At 47.5% G+C, this 24,257-nt stretch overlaps 1 protein-coding gene across 1 annotated transcript in view; it reads right to left on the bottom strand.

The window, feature by feature from the left end:
• Positions 1 to 24,257, bottom strand: part of PATL2 (PAT1 homolog 2) — a 1,529,270-nt gene that overhangs the window by 147,495 nt on the left and 1,357,518 nt on the right. The window contains exon 19 of the mRNA XM_069636258.1: positions 20,525 to 20,674. Coding sequence (XP_069492359.1) covers positions 20,525 to 20,674 — 150 coding nt within the window. The remainder of the gene's footprint in view (positions 1 to 20,524; positions 20,675 to 24,257) is intronic.

Here is a 24,257-nt window from a genome sequence, read left to right as displayed (position 1 = left end):
ACGGCTGCTGCAACTCCCCCGTCCCGGTGAAGCCCTGCTGCAGTCCTGAGCTATCTACCCTTCGATGACCAGAGAAGATCCAGTCCGGAGTCTTCTTCCCTTGAGCTTAGTGGGGATAACCAGCTCATCTTCCACAGCCAGAGGATCCTCTTCTTGGTCGAAATTGCTGCACACTGCTGTAGTGGTCCAGATAGCCATCTGAAGAGACTCTACTGTTTTTAAGGAGCGCACCTTTTATTCATCGTCGCTGCTGCCGGCTTCATCCCTGTGTGGTGCAGACCGCTCCAGACGACCCCCCCTTTCGCACCAAAGCTCCACGAACCGTGGGTCTGCAGGAAACCAACAGGAACAACTGCCAGGGCACCAGCTTCTCCATTGAATAAGTTACTGTGTTCTGCTTGAGGAACTAGGGTGAATCCCTTTTCTTCATCTCCAAGGCTTGCCCTGGTCTTCCCTACTTATAACTTTTGCTTCCTCTGTTGACAATATCTAAGTACTCCTGGCGAGAGGGCGCTAGAGAGCCGTCCAAGATGGCGGCCTCCCTGTGAGCTCCGTGAAGCTCCCCCGAGATCCTGATCAATCGCAGCCATCGTGATGGTGTTCTGAAGCCCTAACGCCAGCAACATTTAGGCGAAGCGTTTACGAACCCGATTCTGCGCTTAATCTGTTTGTTATCCAACGCTTCGCCACTAAACACAGGGCGGAAAAGACCCCCCCCCCTCCCTCTCCTCTTGCAGGCCTGAAGACGCGGCCTCTGCTCGGGCGCGGAGGGCCGGGGGAACGGGAAGGCAGCTGGCTGGGAGGAACCTGCCCCCCGATTGCAACATCCGAGCAGCGCCCACTTCAGGATAAGATCCGGGACCACTGGGTGGGCCCCGTGGTCACTGCTGCATCCGGGTGCGACCTGAGAAGAGCGAGCGGCCCAACACCGACAACAGGAAGAACGTAGAGGCAACCGGCCGCGACCTGCGGGAGCCCAGGTACTAGCGTCCTGCGCACCCCTAAGCCGCATACACACGCACGGCAGGCAGGCAGGCAGGCTGAATATCCCGTTCTCCCCCGTGCGACAAACAAGCAAGCGATACAAGTCTCGTGGCTGCATTGGCCCGGAAGACCGTTCCCTAAGAACAGGAGAGCTGCGGAGGGGGTCCCGAGGCGAGACACCAGTGCGCACGTCGGAGGGGACAGCGAGGAACACTCGGCAGCGAGCGGCACCCCCGGATTCAAGCAACGAAATATAGCAGGGAGCTCTGGTCGCCCTGGGGTTCTGAATATCCTACTGAGGTACCATATACAGTCTTGAGTCCCGATAACCTGCCACATCACCTCCGGGGACACAGCCTGCACTATCCACAACAAGAATGGGGAAAACCGATAGATCACAGAGAAAGCTGACCTTTGAAAGCTGCTCCTCCACCAAAACGGATGCCCCCCACCCCCCAACAGTAGATCGCATTCCCCCACCCAGGACCCACCGCATAACGGAGAAGCAACGCAGGACTTGGACATCAGGGAAATACTACTTGATCTTAAAGCCGGCATAGGTGGCCTAGGAAGCAAACTGGATACACTCTCCTCCAAAGTAGACCAGCTCCAACACCGGTTGGACAAGCACGCTGACCGGCTGGATGCAGTCGAGCAGAGGGTCTCTGACCTTGATGACGGGTCGTCAGCCCTGACGACCAGAGTGTCCTCACTCGAGACGCAAATGAGAGCGGTAATGGCCAAAAATGAGGACTTGGAAGGTCGCTCCCGGCGCAATAACATAAGGATTGTCGGAATCAGAGAGCACCAACTGACTTCCAAGATGGAGGACCACGTGGAGAAGATCTGCACTGACTTGTTTGGCCCAGAGATCCTGTCCAAGCTTTTTGTAGTTGAAAGAGCCCACAGAATCCCTACCTCAAGACCTATCCCGGGAGCGAACCCGCGTCACATCATAGCGAAGCTACTAAACTATAAGGATCGAGACGCAATCCTCAGGGCCGCAAGGGACAAAGGGGACCTACTGTACGAGGGAGACAAGATACAGTTCTTCCCTGACTTCTCGCAAGCAGTTCAGACACACAGACGGTCGTTCACAGTCGTGAAACGCAGGCTGCAAGAAAACCAAATCCAATATTCGATGCTATTCCCGGCGAAACTTTGCATACAATTCGAGGGAAAAACTCTGTTTTTTAGCACGCCTGAAGAAACAAGTGACTACCTGGATCGCACTGGCTGCAGACCAGCCCAAAATAATGTTCCCCCACAAAGGGGACACCGACCAAGAAGAGACCCGCCATAACGTTATCTCCGGATGCAAAAACTAATCAAAGGCGTCCATTTTCCATCGACGCAATAACTTCACCATCACGAAATAAAAGCTTAACAGTGGGAGGGAGCAAATGCACAGCAATGTTGACAGTTTGTTTTATTAGGGACTGTTTGTCGTGGGCCAGTTGGGGGTTGCCCACTCAAGGGAGGGATACGAGTTCAGTACGACCGCCTTATACCCCGCACTCCCATTCCACAACAATCACGCTACACGAAGCAGTCCGATCAGAAGCCAAGTCCTCCAGTCACTCATACGGATCAAGCCATCAGTCGCAATATCCAGACCTGTGAAACTTGAACTCACCAGATCACTCTGATGACAGTGCCAACACTTAAAGTCGCCACCTGGAACATCCGTTGGGGCAACCAGCCAGCGAAAGCAAGGAGAATCTTCCAGTAACTCCATAGACACAAAATCAACATTGCCATACTGCAGGAAACCCACCTCTTGCCACAGTCGGAACTGCACTGGGCCAAATCCTGGGGCTGTCACAGGTATTTCTCATCGTACTCTTCCTATGCCAGGGGAGTCGCAATCTTAATAGACAGGAGAACGAACTTTAGTGTAATTGACTCGCAGAAAGACTGAGGGGAGAGCTCTGCTGGTGAGGGGGATAATCGCAGGAAAGGAAGTAATAATAGTGAACTCCTACGCACCAAATACTGACAGCTCAAACAACTTCAACTGGGAGATGTCCCAACTAGGAAAGACCAACGCAGCAACCACTATATGGGGAGCAGACCTTAACACACCAATTGATCCCAGACTTGATAAATCCCACAACACAGCGGGGAATCCGTCCAAAGCCAGCGCTCAAGTTCGTGAGATCTGCCAGACTTTTGGCCTTTCCGACACCTGGAGGCACCACAACCGAGGCGCAAAGGACTACACATTTTACACCACTGTCCTTAACACTAGCTCCCGGATTGATTACATCTTGGCGTCCACCCACAGCCCATTCGAATGGGGGGATGAGTAAAATTTTGCCACGCACCTTGTCTGACCACTCAATGGTCACTCTCGAGGTCTCCCTAGCGAACACAGCAGTTCCTGGCCTTAACTGAAGATTCAAACCAGGCACACTTGCCGATGCAGTTTTCGCAGATGAACTGCGCAAAGAAATAATGGCCTTCATCGAGACAAACGAAGGCTCTGTTGACTCGCCCGGTACCATCTGGGAAGCTCTAAAGTGCTTTGTCCGTGGCATATGCCTAGCTAAAGAAAATGGCATATTAAAACAGATCCGCAAAGGGTTATCAGACAGTGAACAACGTCTGAAGACACTAGAGCTCCAGGTCCTCACAACCCCAAGTCCGCACACCCAAGCCAAACTGAAGGAAGAACTTCTGAAGTTCAAGGAAACGGCCGAACGAGAGATAAAATTATTGGGTCGCGGTCGCCAGGTCCGACAATATGGGGAAGGAAAGACGATCAAGGGCAGCAAGTGTACACGGAGGAAGACATTGCTCTCACATTTCGGAACTTCTACCAGAAACTGTACAGCTCCACAGGTATCTCAGATCCCAAAGCTATACAAGAGTATCTCGACGACACCCAGTTGTACTGGGTGGATGCAGACCTACAAGAACCTCTGAACGCACCGCTGACTGAGGAGGAAATTCTGGAAGCAATAAAATCCCTCCCAAACTCGAAAGCATCAGGCCCAGATGGGCTCATTGGAGAGTTCTACAAAGCCCACGCGTCCATCCTCGCCCCACTCCTGCTTCACATTTATGGAAATGTGAAATGTAATATATAATGCGATGCCCCCCCCACACTGCGCGAAGCTAACGTTATGGTGCTGCACAAAGCCGGCAAACCCGCAGATGACTGCGCATCCTACAGGCCGATCTCCTTGATCAACCTGGACAGTAAAATCCTAGCCAAAATACTTGCATCAAGTCTCCTCCCTCTCATGCCAGCTCTGGTGATTGGAGACCAAGCCGGATTCATCCCTGGACGCAGCACCACATACCGCATCAGGAGACTGTTTGGAGTCATCGAGGCCGTAGTTCCAATGCTACAAGCAATTGCAGTAATGCTCGACGCCGAGAAGGCGTGTGACTCTGTAGAATGGCCATTCATGATGGCGACGCTTAGGCAAATGGGCTTCGGCGGTTTCTTTATCAAGTTAATATCTCTCCTATATAACGACCCACGATCATATGTCACACTAGGAAACACTAGATCCACGAGCATATCATTCGAGCGGGGAACACAACAAGGTTGCCCGCTTTCGGCCCCGATATTCACCCTTGTTATGGAACCCCTGGCATCGAGATTACGAGAAAACCACCTGCTCCGTGGTATTAAACTGGGCCCCCACAGGTTCATTGTCTCTCTTTATGCTGATGACGTCGTAATTTTCATCAGTGACCCCCAAGTGAATCTTAACCCTGTAATGCGCGAAGTGATGAGATTTGGCCAAATGTCAGGTCTCAAAATTAATCATTCCAAATCGGTAGTATTCCCCTTGACTCCCAATACAACTGAATTTATTGATGATCATGGTTTTAAATGGGAGCACTCAAAGGTGCGCTATTTGGGTATTTACATGTCACGTAACCATCAGGAGATCTATAAAGATAATTATGTTGCCATGCTAAACTCCCTGCAGGAACGCATACACAGGTGGAAATCGCTGCCACTAACGCTCTGGGGTAGAACGTCCCTGACTAAAATGGTCATTCTTCCTAAGCTTCTGTACCTATTCATAAACATCCCATTACTCCTCCCAAAATCCTTTCTCCAGAAGGTCAAGTCGGCAGTCTTAGAGCTAATATGGGCGGGTAAACCGGCTCGTTTCGAGTACAAGACACTAGTTATACCAACGTCGAAAGGAGGTCTAGCGCTCCCAGACATAGAAAAATACTATTGGGCGGCCCAGGCTCACTTCCTGAGCTTCTGGTATATGACCCACTTTGTTCGCCCACACGTGCAGGTGGGACGAGCCCTGGCCTCGCCCGACTTGCTAAGTGCTGTCATCATAAGTCAGAACCCAGTTCCATACAGCACGCTCAACACAGTCTTGTCTACATATGCAATCTGGAAGAAGATGTCGGCCAAATATGGTGTAGACGTAAGATTCTCCCCGCTTTTGCCTATCAGATTTATTCCTGGCATCCCCCTCACGAATGAAAGTATTCCTGATATGGGCCGACAAGGTTGATGTCCACTCCTTGGGAGACCTGTTCCCAGAGGGCACTTTTTTAACCCCACAAATGGCCAAAGACAGGGGCAGAGACACTTCCCTGGATGTATTCCTTTACTTTAGACTACGTCACACCTTACACAAAATATTCCCCTCATTTCCCAAACAACCCCCTACTTCGGAGTTATTGCACAACACAATTCAGGCGGTGGGGAGGTTAGTCCCGTTGCTATATAAATCCCTGGTGGTCGATATTGGGAAACCCAACCCTAAAACACAGCTAAAATGGGAAACTGCCATTCAGGAAACGATACCCACGGAGGACTGGTCCTATATCCTATGTTAAACTCAAAAGATCGCACTAAACTCCAGCTATAAACTAATACACTTCAATTTTGTACACCAAACATACTATACTCAAGTTAAACACAAGCTTCACCCGGAAACGTCGCCCCAATGCGATAGATGTGCAGCGTCCTAGGCGGACTTCCTCCACCTAGCATGGGACTGTCCTGGAGTAAGGCGTTTCTGGAACTCGGTTTTGCAAACAATTGCCGACATCATAGGCGAACAGGTGACCCCACTACCACTGGGGCCCCTTCTGGGTCTCACCAAATATCTTCAACCAGCAGCACGTAAATTAGCATCCCTTCTTCTGGTGTTGGCCCGAAGGAGGATCGCCATGTCATGGAGACGAGGCCCACTACCCAAAATCGAAGACTGGAAAAAAGATATAACATACTGCCAGGACGTGGAAAATGAATTTATAAGAACCCTTCCGCTGCATGCACACACCCCCCTCCCCCCACATCTGGGGACCATATATTGCATACCTGCTAAATTGTAATGAATCTTCGGACTCCGATTCAACTAGTACCTGAAAGGAGAGTATGGAACTAAGATCCTCAACACTACACTGAATTTTTTAAATTATCAGACTCTGATGAAAGACTGTTTCTGACATTTTTTCGTTCTGTGGGGGTGGGAGGGGAGGTGGCCTTGAAGGGGAACTCTGGATTGGGTAATGTTATGTTATTTCTCTTCCTTCTATCTTCCCTTCATTTCCTCTCATGCCCCCTCTTTTCCCCTCTTCCCTTTTTGCCCTTTCCAATGGTTTCGACAGAGCACCATGTTGGTGCGTTTGTATTCAAAATTCAAAAATAAAGTTTAAACAAATATATATATCTCTAAGTACTCCTGGCAACGTTGAAGCTCGAATTATCCGACTGTGTGATCCTCAACAACAGGAGCCCGGTTCCACTTGACACTGGCTCTGGCCTATTGACTCCTGAATTTCTGTCTATGAGTGTTCTCTGATTCCGTCAGCCTTGACAAAAGTATTGCCTGTGATTTTTGCCCCTAACTCTCTCTGGTTAACCCAGGTGCTAAGTGTGTTTTTGCCCCGGTAACAATTCTTGCCGTGGATATGCGTTTCTTCAGTAAGGCCCAACTGTCATTACTGTCAAAAAGTGATTGCAAGTGTATTCCCAGTAACGTCTTCTGTTTCGAAACACCGGTCAGTTCAAACACAGGATACTTACCTTGAGTTAGAGTGTACCAAAGTGAATTGGTTGGTTGTAGTATATTTTATGTGTGGTTTCAAATGAATAGAAGTGTTGTGTTTATAACAAATGGTCCAAAAATAAATGTACTTATATTTTTCTACCTGAAACCTTGAGTCAGTGTTTGCTTGAATCACAGTATTTGTGGTCCCTCTGTGTAATCTCTGCTACTGCTCATATACTCTTGAGATCAGCCTGGCTGCTCCGCTACTGCTACCACTTTAACATAGTAGTACAGGTTTGTACCAAAGGTAAAACTTGTATTGCCACCTGTGGTCTTAATTTTGTGTAGTGGTCCCTAAGGGCACTGCACAGGATTATGCCTAACAACCACCATAGTGTTCCGGCAGACTTTATGCACATTACTAGATGGCCCACCATCCTTACTTTCCCCAAAAGTAAAGACATTGGGTTTGCTCGGATTAAAAATCGCTTTAGATGCACCCCAGTCTGCAAACGAGACCCCCCAATCCCACCAACCGCTTTCGTTTGTGGGCAGCTTAAAAAGCCACCTAGTTCACCAAATTTCCTGATGTTCACGTTAGGCTGTGGAGTGGAGGCATGGAACCTAACAATTTTCCTCATAGGCAGAGGAACTGTCACCACCTCTGCCTCCTGAAGACATTCTGCATCAGTTAATTCCAGCAATCCAACATCAGAAGGTACGCTAGCCAGAGTATCCAAAACCCCTCTATGTGAAGATGAAACACTTGAGGGAAGGGCACCAGAGGCCAGATCAGACGACACTGGATTAATTAAAGCAGCTGTGAGAAATATGGTCCCTCCATCTGGCCCCTTAATAGTAACATAAAGGCCCGATAAGCCATTACTCACCACCAATGTGTGTCCTGGCGGGATACTTGTGATAAAGCGCAATTGGGGATTGGCAAGGCCCCCAGATTATGCCCTTAGTCTGGTTTCAGTTCACAAGTGCTGGCCCCAAAGCCACTTCTTAGAGTAACCATGATGCACAAGTAAAATAAATAAATAAAAAATAAAAAAGGAAAAGGCGCGGCTCCAAGAACAGTGTCAACGGTCACCGCAAAACACTTCAAACGGAAAGCACGGCTCAAAGGCCAAGGCCCGCTGGCACTGTGCCAACCCGAAGGAGACTCAGCCTAGAAAAGAAATTCAGAAAGAAATAAAAATAGATACACACCTGTGTTGGTCAAATTAAATCCTGGGTCAAAGCGGACAGCCGCACGGCAGTTCCCAGCAGTCCCCAAGAACAGCGACACAGCTAGCACACCAGCAAGTCTGTTGTCATAGAGGTCCATTAGTAAAACACTGGAAACCCCCTGAGTATGAAAGCAAGTGGACACTGCAAGGGCAAAAGGCAGTTAACACTAATATGTCCCCGGTGTATACCCCAACACTTCAACAAACTCAATGGAGTATGGGAAGACGGAAAGTAGCTTGCAAGTCACACTACCTTATATATGTAAGCCACCGTAATCCAAAGCATAGACAGGCACGTAAGAAGGAGGTGCTTGATCTCTAGAGTTAGTTGTTAAAATGCCTCTCAATCGTTCCTGCTGTCACACGTCCAGCACCAAACAGCGAGAATTCCACCGTTGCCCTTTTCACCACCGGGATTATTAATAATGAATCCTTTTCCTCCCCTCGTGTGTACAATCTACACAGTAGGTACTAACAGATGCAGACTGACAGGGTGTCAGCAGCCTACTGCTTGAACTCTTAAATTTAAGACCCAGTTGATCCATTCAAGGCAACCAATGCTCAACAAAACAGCTGGCAAACTGAGGCACTATCGTCCCTCGATGTGCAATATGTAGGCATTTTAAGTTCAGTCCCATCTAGACGACCAATGCTGCTTGTCTTTGATTTTGCCACCCATTACTAATAATTGTGTATGGAACATGTTTCCACAGATTCTGTGCACTAACTGCCACACATATGTCTGCAGATGGTGACTCGTTTCCCTCAACTCCTGCAATTTTTTAGTCTAGTTCAGCAAACTCACAAGAAGAATAATACGGGCTCTCATTTCTGAATAAAATACATTATAGAACTTGTAGTATAGGTCATACTTAAAGATAATTCAGTAAATAAACCTTGGCCCTATGATTCCTACTCCAACACTTTTGCCTGCATTTAAATTTCAAATGAGGGCAGTGTTGAACAGCAGGACCAGTATCTGCTCCATTACAATAAATGCTTTTAAGGTAGGTCATTTTGGGTTTAACATTGAGTATCTCGGAGCGAGCAGTGGACTGGCTGACCTTCCTCTGTGACCACCTATCCCAGGTTATACTGGGCTCTTTCTCTTCCCCAACCTCTCTCTCCACCTGTGGTGTCTCCCAGGGCTCCAACCTCTCTCCCTGGATCTTTAAAAGTTACCTCGTTCCACTGGCACACATTTCCACCTTCTCCCCTAATTTCCAGTGTTACGAAGATGACATATAACACTTTTTCAAACTTCTCCCCCGACCCTCTCCTGACTTCTTCCATCATTCTTAAATGCCTATCTGCCATCCAGTCCTGGTGGACTTCCAATGATCTTTGCCTCAATGCCAGCAAGACTGAGATCCTTCCTACTGGGACTCCTGCTCCCTCTTTCTTCCCCTCAATGGCCTCTCCCCCTCTCCTTCATCCAAATCCAGAAACCTTGGAGTCATCTTTGACTCCTCTCTTTCCTTCCTCCCTCACATTCAGGACCTTTCCAAGAAGACCCACTTTCAACTCTACCTCCTCAAAGGAATTATCTCTTTCCTCATTTTCCCCCATAAGCTCAAAGTCTCTAGAGCTCTGGTTCTCTCTAGGCTAGACTACTGCAATAGTATTTTCCTTAATCAACCATCCAACCCCTCCAGCTAATCCGGAACAGGGCAGCAAGATGTATCCTTGGCCTCAAGCCCAGGGACCGCATCCCTCCAGCCCTAAAAACGCTCCACTGGCTCCCGATTACTGCAAGGATGTACTTTAAATCCCTCTGCATTATCCATAAGGCTGTCTTGGGCCAGAGACCACTCCATCTACAACTTGCTCCTATTAAATACTCTCCTTCCAGATCTTTATGTTCCTCCGGCACCAACTCTCTCTGTCAAGCACATAGCTAATCAGAGAGCTGGTGGCCGGTCTCTTTCCTCAGCAGGCTCCCTCCTATGGAACATACTCCCCCTTCGCCTTGAGCCAGATCTCCTCAAATTCCAGAAGCTCCTCAAGACTTTCCTTTTCACCTTCTTCCCTCCCTCCTTCCTTCCTCTGCTAATCCCACAGTTGCTGAGATTGGTGACCACGGCCATAGGTGTCCTTTTGTAACCTGGCCTCCCACACCCAATCGCCTTCAGCCTCCGCCCATTCCCAGTACTTGCCTTGGCACCCACTGGCCTATGCCACCAGAGGCCTGTACTTATTGGCCGCTGAGCACTCCCTAGCACTTCCTCCACTTGGCACTTAGAGCTGCTCACTCACGAGCAATTCCCTCCGGGCCCACCTAGCGCTTACTCCCTCCTTTGTCCCTCACTCCGCACTTGCACGTTCTGAATGCTCACAAGGCCTAGCAGGTACACCTCTATCCTTCATTGTTTTAATTGTTTTTTCATGCCCATGTTCCCTCCCTGTTGCCCTGTGGCCGCTTTCAAACAATTTACTTGCTGTATAAGCGCCTTACAAATGCACAGTAAATACAATTAAACTGTTAACTGCAAAAATAAAACCATTGAAGTAGATGTTGACACCCAGCGCATAAGGCAGCTCACTTTCTTCAAAGCCAAGTGCTTGGTTTGATCCTCTGCATTGCCGTTGTTGTGAAGCCCGTACAAGCACACAAGTCAAGCATAGCACAATACATCACTATGCACAAGACTAAATCAACACCAGCTCTGCCAAATTCGTCATTGCATCCTTGATGGTTGCCGTGGAGTAAGGGGAATAACACGATATGCCCATACTACTGCAAACATGAAATAGAAAGTCAACCAATGCCCTTTTAGCAAATGTTTATTTTTCAGCCTTAACAACTCAAATATAAAAAAAGCAAACTGATGGGGGCATGACACCCACGCCAATGGCTGCTCCTTTGATCTTTCAAAACTCCACACTACAAGTAGTGTGAATGTGAAATGTGTACAAACATAGAAGTTTAAGAATAACACAGTATTTCACCATGTACCCAATGCTATGCTGAGAGTAGCACCAAGTGCCTTCTCTACAGGATAACAGCTAGTGCAAAAAGTTGGTTTTCTGTGACCGGGTCTGATTTCTGACCCTGTCAAGGGAGGTCAGAGACCCCTTGCAAGCTGGTAGCAGGAGGCATAACAGGGCGTTCACCAGAGCCAGTACTGCCCCAGATGCGGGGTTAGGGTGTTGAGGGCCCAATGTCTGTAGCTTCTACATGTGCCTATCTGAAATTGCAAAGTGTCCCTTTTGTTTACATGCTGGCCAGTGTCTTCTTTCTTGTCCAGCAGAACCACTGAGACCAGTATTACTTGTGGTGAACACCCAATTGGACAGGTCACCAGCAAAAGATGCAGCAGCAAGCCAATAAAGAGCTGTGCAACATGGACCAACAATCCTGGCGCTTCTTCAACCAAACGTAAGAACTCTGATATTAACTGTTTGTAGCCGGATGTCTTGGCAGAAAGCTGGGGGCCCATATTTGAAAAGGGGATGGGGCTTAAGGGCTGCATTATGGTTTCTCATCTCTGTAACCCAGCTCCTGGGGGAGAGCAAGGCAGGGATTGGCTCATGGAACCAGCTGCAGCAGAGGGCCAAAGGAAGGGAAAAGGTGGAAGATAGGGGGGAAAGGGCAAGACAATATGCATTGTTCGGATGAGGTCAAGTGAGGAGAAGGTAGACCGAGAAACCAGGCAGGGGTCGGACGATGCCTGTAAAGAGTTGCAACTACATAAAAGAAAGTAAACCTGGACCCAGAAGGGAAGCCCTGTTGGAGGTGAATATCACAGCATGCACAAAACCTTAAACAAGGTGAAATACTTGCTAGCAGAAGTGTGATCAAGAATATTCTCGCTGTCTGGTAAAAGCGGTCCATGGCTAGAGAACAGAAACACCTATGCCTGACATGCAAGGTAAACAAAGTGGGTAGATACTGGCTGGTAGGGAACACCAAGAAGCAGGCTGAGGAGGGGGTGCTGTTGCACAGCAGACAGATGGAGATGTGAGCTTCTGCCGCTCACTGGGGGTGCCAAAATCCTGCTTTTTTATCCTGTTTCCCGGGACAGTTAAATAATTTCCTTAGTAGAGCGAAGTTACCGAAGGCTCGGGCTCCATAATGTCGAAACCCCAGTCTAAATCAGGGCTGAGAAGACCTTATACCTCCGCCGGCGAGTGGCAGCGCCATTTCCGTGCCGTGAACGGGGAGCTGTTGGAAGAGGGCAGCGGACATGGCATATCCTGTGGATCGGAGCGGACCGACCAGGCAACTGAGCTGTAGGGGACTGCAGGAGCACCAGGAGGCTAACAGACACCCATCGGCAGCAGAGACCACGGAGACGTGGTGCAACACCCTTGCCAGACCGCCAGTAAAGTCTGGGGCTGCCCGTGGGAGCTGCAGAGAGACTCTGGTACAAGGAGGACCCGGGCGGAACCTGTCGAGGAGGCCAGGTGTCCCCCCCAGCCATATTAAAGAGCTGCACTTTTCGGGCCGGCAGACAGTGATGCTCGCCAACGACCAGAACAGCTAGTGGGCCCGCGAGCCGGCAGCAGTGAGACATTAAAGGCAGGATCGTCCATCCAAAGCGGAATCTGCGACCTGGTAACGGCCGGGAAGGAACAGGGCAGGTCAGCGCAGACATGCAGTGAGGACGGGTGTGGGGCACAACAGCAACACGAGATACCCGCAGTGGCGGTCTCCCCCAGCTCAATAACAATAATGGTGACTATCAACCCCCTGACACTGGGTCGCGCCCCCCACCCTCACTGGAACCCCACAAATCACTGCCTCCCCCTTACATTGATGGTAATGTGGCAGAGGAGCAGGAAACTCAAAGGGGCACACTAGGGAAGCTCAGCTTAGGCGGGTCGAACCGCCCTGGAGACTTGGTAAAGACCTGAGAAGGGAACATGACTGGGCTCCTGCCACAGCATGTCGGCCCGAGGCAGGAAGCTGCCACAAGAAAATAACCAACACAGCAACCCCAACTTTGGGGCATATACCACACACAGGTCGGTGTCGTCCTGCGAATATTTCTACAGTAAGAAGCAGACAAGCACAGGAACCCCTCAGTGAGGGCAGGCACAGATCAAAGCCCTGGCTGCAGATATGGCAGCATTCATAGAGGGGCATCGCCCAGACAGCACAGACCCATCACAGCTGCATAGAGAAGTGAATCGACAGTATTGGTGAAAGCTGCTCAAGCTGCTATGCTAAGGAGAACCATGGTCAAAGAGAAAGGTAAAAAGACTAGTCTACAAAGTAAGATGAATCAATTTACAGTGGGGAGTGACCCTACAGCCCATGATCTACACGCAAGAGGCCAAGGAGATTTAGGAGGAAACCGTCTTCGGGATGTAATGAAGGCCATAAACGACTCAGGTGCAGCTACAGAAAGTAGACGGCCTCGCAGCGGGAGTGTCCTTCCTACGTCAGGACATACAGAACCTGGCAACAAGGATAGGGGAAGCTGAACAACGCGTCTCGGAAGCCGAAGATGCTATCAAGAGGCTGGAGAAACAACTCACGACGGTCACCCAGAAGCTCATGCATCTCAAAAACAGGGCAGAAGACAGTGAAGGCAGGGCCTGCCGTAACAACCTGTGCATCCTAGGGGTGCCAGAGAAAAAGGAGGGCTCTAGCATGGAGCTCTTCTTGGAAGACTGGCTGGTGCACCGGTTTGCTCCTAAAAACTTTTCAAAATGCTTCTCTGTGGAAAGAGCGCACATGATCACAACGGGCCGGCAACACCTGGGTCGCCACCGGACAATTATAGCAAGGCTATTGAATTCTCGAGACAGAGATGCCTTACTGCAAATGGCGTGGGCTAAGGGGCCCATCACATGCAACTGGTGGGCTTTTTTCCAGACTACACCAGAGAAGTCCAGAAGGCACATCAATCATATGACTCAATCAAGAGAAAGCTGCACTCAATGGGCATCACGTATGCCCTCTTTTCCGGCCCAACTACAGAAGGGAAAATTCATCTCTTCCATGCTCCAAAGGAGGCTTGGGCCTGGCTAGAGACCAGGTCCTATCAGGATCAGATAGTCAACCGACAAATGGAAAGTAGCAACATGAACCACCGCAAGATTGACCACCACACAACGACATACAAAGCCCAGAGCAACTGGCAGAGACTGATGCCCGATTTGAGACAGGGGGGCAACGGCTGAAGATACAGCCGAACAAGGAGCGACTGAGAGTTGACGGATAATTCTATTAAGGACCGGGCATAGGCAGCCACAGGACTGGAGTGTGTGTTGTAGTGGCTGTACCAGAAGAAGCCCCGTAGATGTTTTGTGTTGTACTCTGCACCCGTTGGTGCGTTTTTGGGTGACAGGTGCTTCAAATTAGGAGCGAAGTACAGGGGGGATTTTTGGGGAAAGTTTGGTAGGTTATTACATTTGGGGGGATGCAGAACGATAGATCAGGGTTGGCTGGATGGCAGTGAATTGCAGGGAAATCCGGAAATGCAGCGAGGCAGTGCAGTGGAATGGATTGGCCGGAAAACGGGTGGTGGAGGGCTCTCTGCTCAGCTATGCCCCACATGCTTCTTGGCGGGATAATGGCTGAAGGGAAAATCTCCATGTTGACATGACATCCTCGTCTCGGGAGGCTAGTTCAGCGGCAACGGGCTCACCTTGGAAGTAAGGCACCACAGACCAACACAGGTTCAATCCCTGGGTCCGCGTTTAGAAACCTCTAGGTATTAAGCGGGTTAAAAATAACCTATCATATATCAATGTCAACAGGCTGGGCTCCAGCATTACGTGTCGCCTGGTACTCCAGTTTTTGAACAGGTACTCCCCGGACATAGTGCTCCTGACCGAAACACACCTACTGGGGTGTGGTTGGGAATGTAAACTCTTCAGGAGAACAAACTACAATAAGGCTTACCACGCTGGATTCTCGAGGGCAGCAAGAGGAGTGATGATTCTGATCCAAGAGAATGCCCTTTCATCTCACAGAAGTTAGATCTGACCCCAGGGGTAGATATGTATTAATCAAAGGGGAGCTGTGGAGAGCATTATGGGGGGGGGCATGAGGGGGAGGGTGGCCGCCTACGCTCCACCCCCACTCACGTTAGAACTACTGCAGCACCTGCTACTCTGGGATTCAGCAGATACCTGGGTGATTGCGGGGGTGGGGGCGGTGGGACTTCAATTAGGTCATGGAACTGAGGAATGATCACACATCTGGGAAGTAGGAACCCAACCCTCACCACCAAGTTACAATCATTCACCACAGCACTAGGCCTGGTAGATGCCTGGCTGCTGCTACATGAATCAGAGGCGGGCCACTCCTTCTCAAACGCACATGGTTCCATGACATGCACCGACTACTTTTTTCTCCCCCAGGGGCTTGTCTCCGCCAGGTACCTGGTCAGGGGGATATTGGACCACTCTACCCTCCTTATAGAATATAAAAGTGGTCGAACCAAACCAGTGGCAATGTGGAGGTTTAACACGTACTACTTAGGGGACCCAGAAGTAATGGAGAGACTGGCACGGAAGACCTCAGAATATTTCACTGAAAACGAGGGATCCGTGGATAGCCCAGTCATGCTCTGGGAGGGTTTTAAAGCAGTGTTATGGGGGAGGTAATATCACTCACGGCAGCTGCATGAAATAAACTACTCGGGAAGTAGTGAAGGCAGAAACGCAAACAGTGCAACTGGAGGAAGAGTTCCTCGCTTCTGGCTCCCAGGCCTCATGGGAGACCCTCGTCATGGTGCAGGAGGCTCCAAGAAACATAGCCCTGGACAATGCAAAGCAGGCACACTGGGCAATACGGAGCCATGTCCACGAATCTGGGGATAGGGCTGGGAAGACGCTAGCTTGGCTGGAGAGGAGAGAAGGGGCGAAGGGACACGTACAGGGGATACAGGACTCGAAGGGTACAATGGTGACAGAAGATGGGGAAATTGCAGGGGCATTTGCATCCTTTTATAGGGAGCTATACAGCATCCAGGAGGGATCAGGCTGTGCCAATGGCCTGAGGGTTCATCAGTTCCATAAAACTCACTTGCCTAACGGCACACCAGAAAGGGTTAGAGGCGGACATTACAGAAACAGAACTGGCGGCAGCACTCCTACAGCTTCAGTCAGGCAAAACGCTGGGGCCCAACGGCTTCCCAGGCAAGATCTGAAAGCAACTCGGAGACAAGGTCACAGGGCCCATGCACCGTCTTTTCAAGCATGTGTAAAGCTGACTGGATCCTCCCACCGGATCTGAGGAAGGCATGCATAGTGGTCCTGCCGAAAGCAGGGTAGCTGCCAGAAAGGTGCGCTTCATATCGGCCGATTTTGCGGATTAATGGCAAGGCCAAAGTGCTGGCACAGGTTTTGGCCAACCACCTGGTAAGTTATCATGGAATCTTTAGTACACCTGGACCAGAGCGGGTTAATGCCCACCAAATCCACACAAATGAAGATCTGTGGAGCACAAATGGCAATAGATCAGAGAACACAGCTACAAATACCGGCAGCACTCCAGGCCATTGATTTCGAAAAAGCTTTCGATTCAGTGAGATGGGAGGCGCTTTGGAAAATCATGTGACGCAGAGGGTTTGAAGAAGGCATCCTCAGGTGGGTTTGCCTGTTGCATGCAGCTCCAGAGGCTTCAGTCAAAGTTAATGGGATACTATCAGAGGGGTTTATTCTTGAACGTGGCACAAAGCAGGGATACCCCCAGACCCTCCGTTATTCACCTTGGCCATTGAGCCATCGGTGATCAGACTCCGTGATGACACGAGGTGGGTAGGCTTCCACTGGCCCCGAGGGGGTGGGAGGGGCCGGGTTTCATACGCGGATTATCTCTTGGTTTAAATAGGTGAAATGGCGACATCCTGTCAAGTGGTCATTAAGGTACTTGAAGAATATCCGGCCTATAGTGGGCTCAGAGCGAACCAGCAGAAATCAGTACTCGACCGTTAGTTGGGGGAGCTGGCCCTTTCCTGGTCTTGGTCTCAGGATTTAAATACTTGGGCATACATCTGAGCCCCTCCCTGGAGGACTACATCCGACTCAATCTCAACCCACTTATAGACCGATTCTCATCCGATGTGGCCCACTGGCAAACGCACCTGCTGTCACTGATCGATAAATTTAACACGAAGGAGAGGGGGAACTGTCCCAAAAAGCAGTAATGGAAAGGGACTCTAAACTAAGCAAAACCAATAGGTTCCATACTGCTATAAATTCAAGTAAAGAAGCTTATGTAGATTATTTAATAGGTGGATAAGGCAGTGCTCTTTAAGATGCAAGCTCTCCCCAGATTCCTTTATGTATTGCTAAACGCCCCTGTGGCAATTCCTGCTACCTTTGACACAATTGAAAACTCCCTTAGGGGGCTACTGAGGGGAGGGAAGCAGCCACGCGTAGCACTTAGGACACTCCAACTCTGTGTGGGAGTATTACTGGGCAGCATAAATGGGCATGGTCAACGACTGGCTACATGGGGACCCGATCCTCCCGCATGTGGTGACTGAAAGGGGATGATGTGGGGTATGCCACCCAAACAGATACTATACGGGAACAGAATAGTAGACGCGGCCCTCTCTCGGATGATCAAGCATACCAGACAGGCATGGAAGGAAGCACACCAAGATTTGGGGTGGGGGAAAAGGCCTACTCTAGATCAGCCTCTCTGGAACCATAGGCCTCTACTGGAACTCAAGAAAATGGGGCATTTCAAACAATGGGGAGACCGGGGTGTGAAGAACCTCTACGATGTGGTGCAGGAGGGAGCCCTCCTCCACATCACGTAATTGCAGGATTTGTTTGGGACACCGGGGAGCGATTATTATAAATTCATACATCTAAACCACGCGATAAGATCCCAATTTCCAGCCCTGGAAGAGATACCCACATGCTCACCATTCGATGCAAATGTCTTTCCAGAGTGTTTAGACAAGAAGGTTACTTCAAAGCTTATCAGGTATTGCCAGCCTTTGGTTCTCCCGAACTGTCCCGACTCAGGGGCAAATGGGAGTGTGATGTGGGGAATCTAGAACCGGAGGAGTGGGTCAACGCGCTCATGTTCCTGAGAGAAATTGTGATTGCGGCCAGGCTGCGCCTGATTCAGTACAAAATATTCTACAGGGTGTATTACTCATGAAAGCCACTGGTGTGATGGGGGGGCAACAGACCAGGATAACTGCTTGTGATGCGATAGGACTGGGAGAAATTTATATGGAAATTGTCGGCAGTAGGGAAAGTTGGCCCCTGTGAGCCTAAAATTGTTATACTGGGAATCTGGGGTGGGGAACTGGGTTTATCAGATATGACATTTTTCCTATCCACTGCATTGAGACTAGCAAAGAAAACCATAGCTATGATGTGGGGCTCTGCGGATCGTCCGCAGCTCAGCCAATGGAGTACCGAAATGGACAGGTGCATGGCTCTCGAACTACGCATATATAAGGACAGGGGTTGCCCATGGAAATGCCAAAAGGTTTTGGGCGGTAGCTGGGGAGCTCACCAAATGCTGCATGCAGCTGACATCACCCGCAAATGCCATCTTTACAGCGTTGCACAAGACTCCCAAATGTATTAGACTGTTGAATCACTGCAAATAAAGCCATGTGTTTTGTTTATTGTAACGTTATTAAAAAACAAAAAGTGTTTAAAAAAAAAGCAAGCTGACAGCTATAACCCTGAAACGCTATACTAAAGTGAAGAAGAGCAGTAGTTCATTTATGAGCCTTTGGGGCACCTTGAGTTATCCCAACCATGCACCTTTAACAATGTATATCATTTATTTGTTTCCGGTGAGATTCCACTGGTCCCTTACCCTACCCTCTCCCCCCCCTTTGTATGTGGCAACAGGAGCAAAGAAGCATAGGGTGGTCTTATCCAACAAATGTCCAACAGACTAGAGCACTACAGTAGCTATCCTCCATTAGTGTGAAGGGTTAGAGGTCCTAAACTGTTTCGCATAGCTGGTCCTCAAAAGAATATTCTGTTTTGCTGCAACTTTACCCACGTTGGAGTTAATCAAACAATCAAAAAAGTTCATAAGCTTGTTTTGAGCTTCATATATGTCTGTGTGCGCGCTGTTGATTCCTGGCGTTGATTCCTGGCACACAGTTAAATACTAGCCGAAAAGACAAACATTAATTTAAACAAGAAAAAAAAAAAGAAAATGAGCCTGCTTCCACACATCGCTCCATAGACTGGCTTGGATAATTGGTAGCAGCAGATCAGTGTCACAGGAAGCTACACTATAACTGCCTGATATAATATGACAGACTAAGTAAAAGTGTATTTTTGATTTGCATGAATTGCTAAGTGCAAAGAAGCAAGATAAAATCAACAAGCATTGGCAATGACAATAGTTTTGACTTTTGTGTAGGCATGGGAAAGGCGTTTGGCCAGGCACTGCCGTAGTGGTAGTAAATGGCCATCAACGGTAGCAGCTGCAAAATGGTGCGAGTACCTGCTCATATTATAGTAGTGCCTAGCAAATGCCCAATACTTCTACACAGGCCCAAATAGTTGGCTTTGCCAATACTTGTTTTCAACAGGACTTTAATGAAGGACACGCATAGTGTTTATTTATCGAGTGGCTTAAGGCAGACCTTGTTAAGACATTACACCAGCAGCCCATTTACAGCTCCAATTAAGTCATTAACTCGGATTCTTTGAAAAAACACTCGAAGGCCTTTCAAGCACAACGTTTGATGCTTGTGGTCTCTTGCAGAAGGAATGTGATCTAGTAATTGGGACTGGACTGCCGCTTTTGGGGTGGGACAAAGCCTGATAGTCTTTCACCTTCTGTAATGGCTTGGCAGGCTGAAAAACAATGGTCTGGAGGGTTGTCCAGAGCTGTACGCGTGGCTAGTCAAAACTTTCCAGCCATCAACTTTTGGTTTTTTTACAAAGTTTGATGGTAAGGCTTGATAAAGGTAGCTCAAAGAGACCCCAGGAGGATGCATTTTGAGCAGGGAGGAGCAGGAAATGGGTGGGAATGGCTATAGGGATTACTATAGCCATGGGCTGTCAAAGGGCGGGTAAATAACCTAACACCTAAAGGTTTTATGTCTCTCATATACGATTTCTCCCTAGCTGTACTCTAATGCAATAGTTTCACCGTATAGGTGGTGCTTTAGTGCCACTTAATTACCAAACCTAATGACCCCTCATTCCCATTGGAAGGGTGATTACTTTTTACTCATAAAAAATCATTTTACTCCAAACTTCAGGACATGGAGTAAAATGCTCCAAATCATACCTGGAGTGCACGCTAACTTCCACATTAAGTGTAATACTGCTGCTTATACTGCTCATTATTTAGCGTGCAAAGGTAATTTTTCACATTATTGTAAGGCTAAAAGCGTAACCAAGCAAACTTACTCCATTTTGTCCTCAAGCCGGTGAATGGTTTGTTTATCCAGGTAACGGCAGAACAAGGACAGAAGATTACTGGGAAAGAAAAGCGGCTCTACGATGGAGGACTTGGAAACCTGGGAGAGTTCCTTTGCAACCAGGAACACCATATCTGTCCTGTGGGAAAGCATTAAGGAAAGACTGAAAAAACTAGTTTCACATGCAATTAAAGCAATTTTGTGACGAGATAAAACCATACTCATTTCATGATTGGTTAAAAGGTTAGCTAGCTTGGAAAAAATGGCAAGGCAAAAAAAATTAAAAGGAAAAACAGCAATGGAAACAAAAATATAAAAACAGATGTGCAAAAATAGTCTTACTAAATGTATCAAATGTAATCTATCGGTATCAAGTGTAAAGCAAAAGAAGAACAAGCAGTGGATCAGAATCAAACATCATTGGTATTCTAAGAGTAATTCATATCTACACAATTATCCATCATAGATAACATGACTTTTAATTTCTCTGATTCCCGCTTGGTGAATATCACAGATTATTTTCCTCAACATGTGACTTGTCTTTATATTTAACAATGGACTCTTGAATTGTACACCAGAAAGGGAGTCTTACAAACTCAAAAGGTCACTGCTATACAACATCCAATCTTATTAGGCATGTATGATTATTAGCATCTTATTCCAAGCGGTTTGCTGAGGTCATGGTGCGTCTTGTATGCTTTGGCTGTGGTGTATGGCTACTATGGTGAATTGTGGTACATAGCAATACTTTTTGAATAGTACTCTGAATAACTTCTGTTTGTCCTGTGTTGTCAAGGTGTGAGTTTGTATGCAGTACAGGCTTACATGGTATGGCTATCGTGCCGATTTGTAGTACATGCATGTATTTAGTCCATTATGCCCAGTGTATTATTACTGGTCATGACGTAGACCTTTATACAGTGCTTGTCTATGGCTATTGTGCTGAAATGTACAATACGTGTTTGTCAAAGCACATTATTCTGAATGTTTTGTTCTTGGACAGTGTGTCCTTGAGTATGGCCATGCGTTATACGTAAATACAATGTTTCTTAGAGTCAACTTTGTTCTTGCGTCTCAGACACTTTCATTGATTTTCTGTTTCAATAATTATAATGTCTTGGTACACTTATTTAAATTAGGTCATCTTCAATTTTTGTCTTGAATGACTAAAGCATGATGTTACGTCACATCAAAAGGTGTGGTTCCCTTTCACAGTATTATGATTCCCTCGACACGTGTTTCTCCAAAGACTATCAGATGGTTCATCACAAGGGCTTTTTCTAACATTCATATAAATGTATTAAACAAAAAAATAAATATATAATGTGCAAGTTTAACATCACTTCATTGCTATCTCTTAATGGGCAGTTATACAATTATTGTGCTCTATTCGGAAGAGGATTATATTTGTTATGTTCAATTGAATAAACACTTGGTATTTCAATTTTTGCAGTTTTGCATTAGGCAGTTAATTAAGCAATATGACCCGAGCAGCAGGGACATTACTGAGTAAGGTAATGCCCCGGGGCCCATGAGGGCCTTAATGAAGGCCCCGGGGCATTACCAGACTCAGTAATGCCCCTGCTGCTCGGGGCATATTGCTATTAGTAGCCCGGCCGCGAGACCGGGGTACTTATAGCACTCTTTTCTGTTCCGAAACATTTTGGAACAGAAAAACGAAACAAAGTCCAACGAAATTGCCACCGGGAAACGCAAAACTGAGTCCATTTTCCCTTTCCATGGGGGCCATCGGGAGCGGACGCGCTGGGAACAGAAGTGTTCCCAGCACATTTGCTCCCGAAAAAAAAAGAAGAAATTGGAAGGTAAGTGGGGTTGGGAGGGGAGGGAGGAAAAAAATACACACTTACCCGAGTCCCCGGCAGGGGATGAAAGCGGCCTGCAGCCGTGTGGAGGCTCGGAGCGGGGATGGCCCTGCTTCGAGCCTCCTCATTGGCTAAGGGGCTGCCGCGCCCCCCGCCGGAGAAAATGCAGTGGAATTCGAGGGATTCCCAGCAGGGTAATGCCCCGGCGAGGGCCAATCAGAATGGTTCCTCCATTCTGATTCTCCCTCGCCGGGTACTAATAAATGTTAACAGTTGCTCATTAGGCAGTCAATCTCACAACATTTAAACTTGTGATGAATTACTCACTTATTTCATTCTTGTCCTTTCAACTGTATTTCAATTAGTTTCCTTTTGATTTCTAATGTCTAGTATCCGGTAAAGCCAAAGCTGGGGTGGTTCCCATCAAGAGTTAAATATCTTGATATCAGGAAGTAACTGGTTAAACCTGTCAATATCACAGTTTTGTTTTTAGAATTTCAGCTAGACAAGTTCCATTTCATATGCAAGATTATACTCCTTGACGATTGAGATAAACGCTTACCTTACTCTAGTTAATTTGCCTTTCTTTCCATGAAAAGCTGACCGGCATCATACCGCGGCGTGTTTTGGCCCAAATTCAAGATGGCCGCCCATTTATGACAGCACGATGACGCAACGAGTTATTTGCAACGTCGCCACATCGAGTCATCCGCCATCTTGGAATGGTCAATCTCAAAAAATCTATCTATTCTGTTTTGCTGCATGGTATTAGCCAATTGCAATATGTTACGGTTGGAATGAATTGCCCAATTGCCTCGGTTCAAATGTTGTGGGTCAACTGTCTACTGTGATCATCATTAAAGATAGTTGGAAACTTTGTAATTATGTTGCACATGGAGTTGTTTACCTTCATTTGTCAAAGAATCAAACTACTTTGTACCTTCTATTACCTGAATAATCGAAAACGAGCAATTAAAGATCATAGGTATTCATGAATAGTGATTCATTTAAGTGTCCTGGTTTAAGCCATTGAAGCAACAATCTAATACAAAACTATATCGCCTCTCGTTGTCCAAGTATTTTTTCCAGATTTCCTCCTCTGGGTGGCATACTAACATTTTCAATTCCAAAATATTTAACTAAGTCAATTTTTTCTTGACCGTGTTCTTGGTATAAGTGTTGTGCCAATGGGTACTTGATGTCTTTGTATACTTCCTATGTATAGTCTTTGACAAATGATTTGGATTTCATAAATTACATATTTACAGTTATAATTTATAAATTCTCTAATTGTGTATTCTTTTCCGTTTGGCATGGTTATTGTAGTTTTCCCATTTGCAAAGAAAGAACACTGTGCAGGTCCCACATCTGTAATTGCCTTTCAAAGTGACGGAATTCCAAAGTTGTGGTGTCCCTTGTGTTTTCTTGAGTTGACAGCAAGATGGACATAGTAGATTTTTCAAATCTTTCACTTTGCAATATGCTATGCTTGGAGTGTCATTCAGATGCTCTGTGAGATCTTCACCAGCTTTTAATATTGGCCAATGGTGAGATAGAATTTTTCTGAGACTATTTCTGAGTTGTACGGGATAATAAATCTGACCCGATTTGGCGTTTTAGATCTACGGGTTGCCTTATTTTCCAGTAATTCTGTTCTGGTTATGTGCATAGTTCTTGATGTGCTTTGTCTAGATTTTTAATGCCATAACCTCTGGCTTGGCATTTTGTTTTGTTTTTGCTGTGTGTTTTTCCAGCTCCTTGTGTTGGATGCAATTCCTTTTTATTCTTAGAAATTCTCCGTAGGGAATGTTTGCCTTTATAAGTTGCAGATGATTTCTTGTTGCGTACTAATTCCAGCTGTGGATTTCACATATAACATTGACTGTATGACATGCTCTT

Source organism: Ambystoma mexicanum, chromosome 7p (genome assembly GCF_040938575.1).
Source record: "Ambystoma mexicanum isolate Mex_15411 chromosome 7p, UKY_AmexF1_1, whole genome shotgun sequence".
Lineage (NCBI taxonomy): Eukaryota > Metazoa > Chordata > Amphibia > Caudata > Ambystomatidae > Ambystoma > Ambystoma mexicanum.
This window is presented reverse-complemented; position numbering and strand designations above follow the sequence as displayed.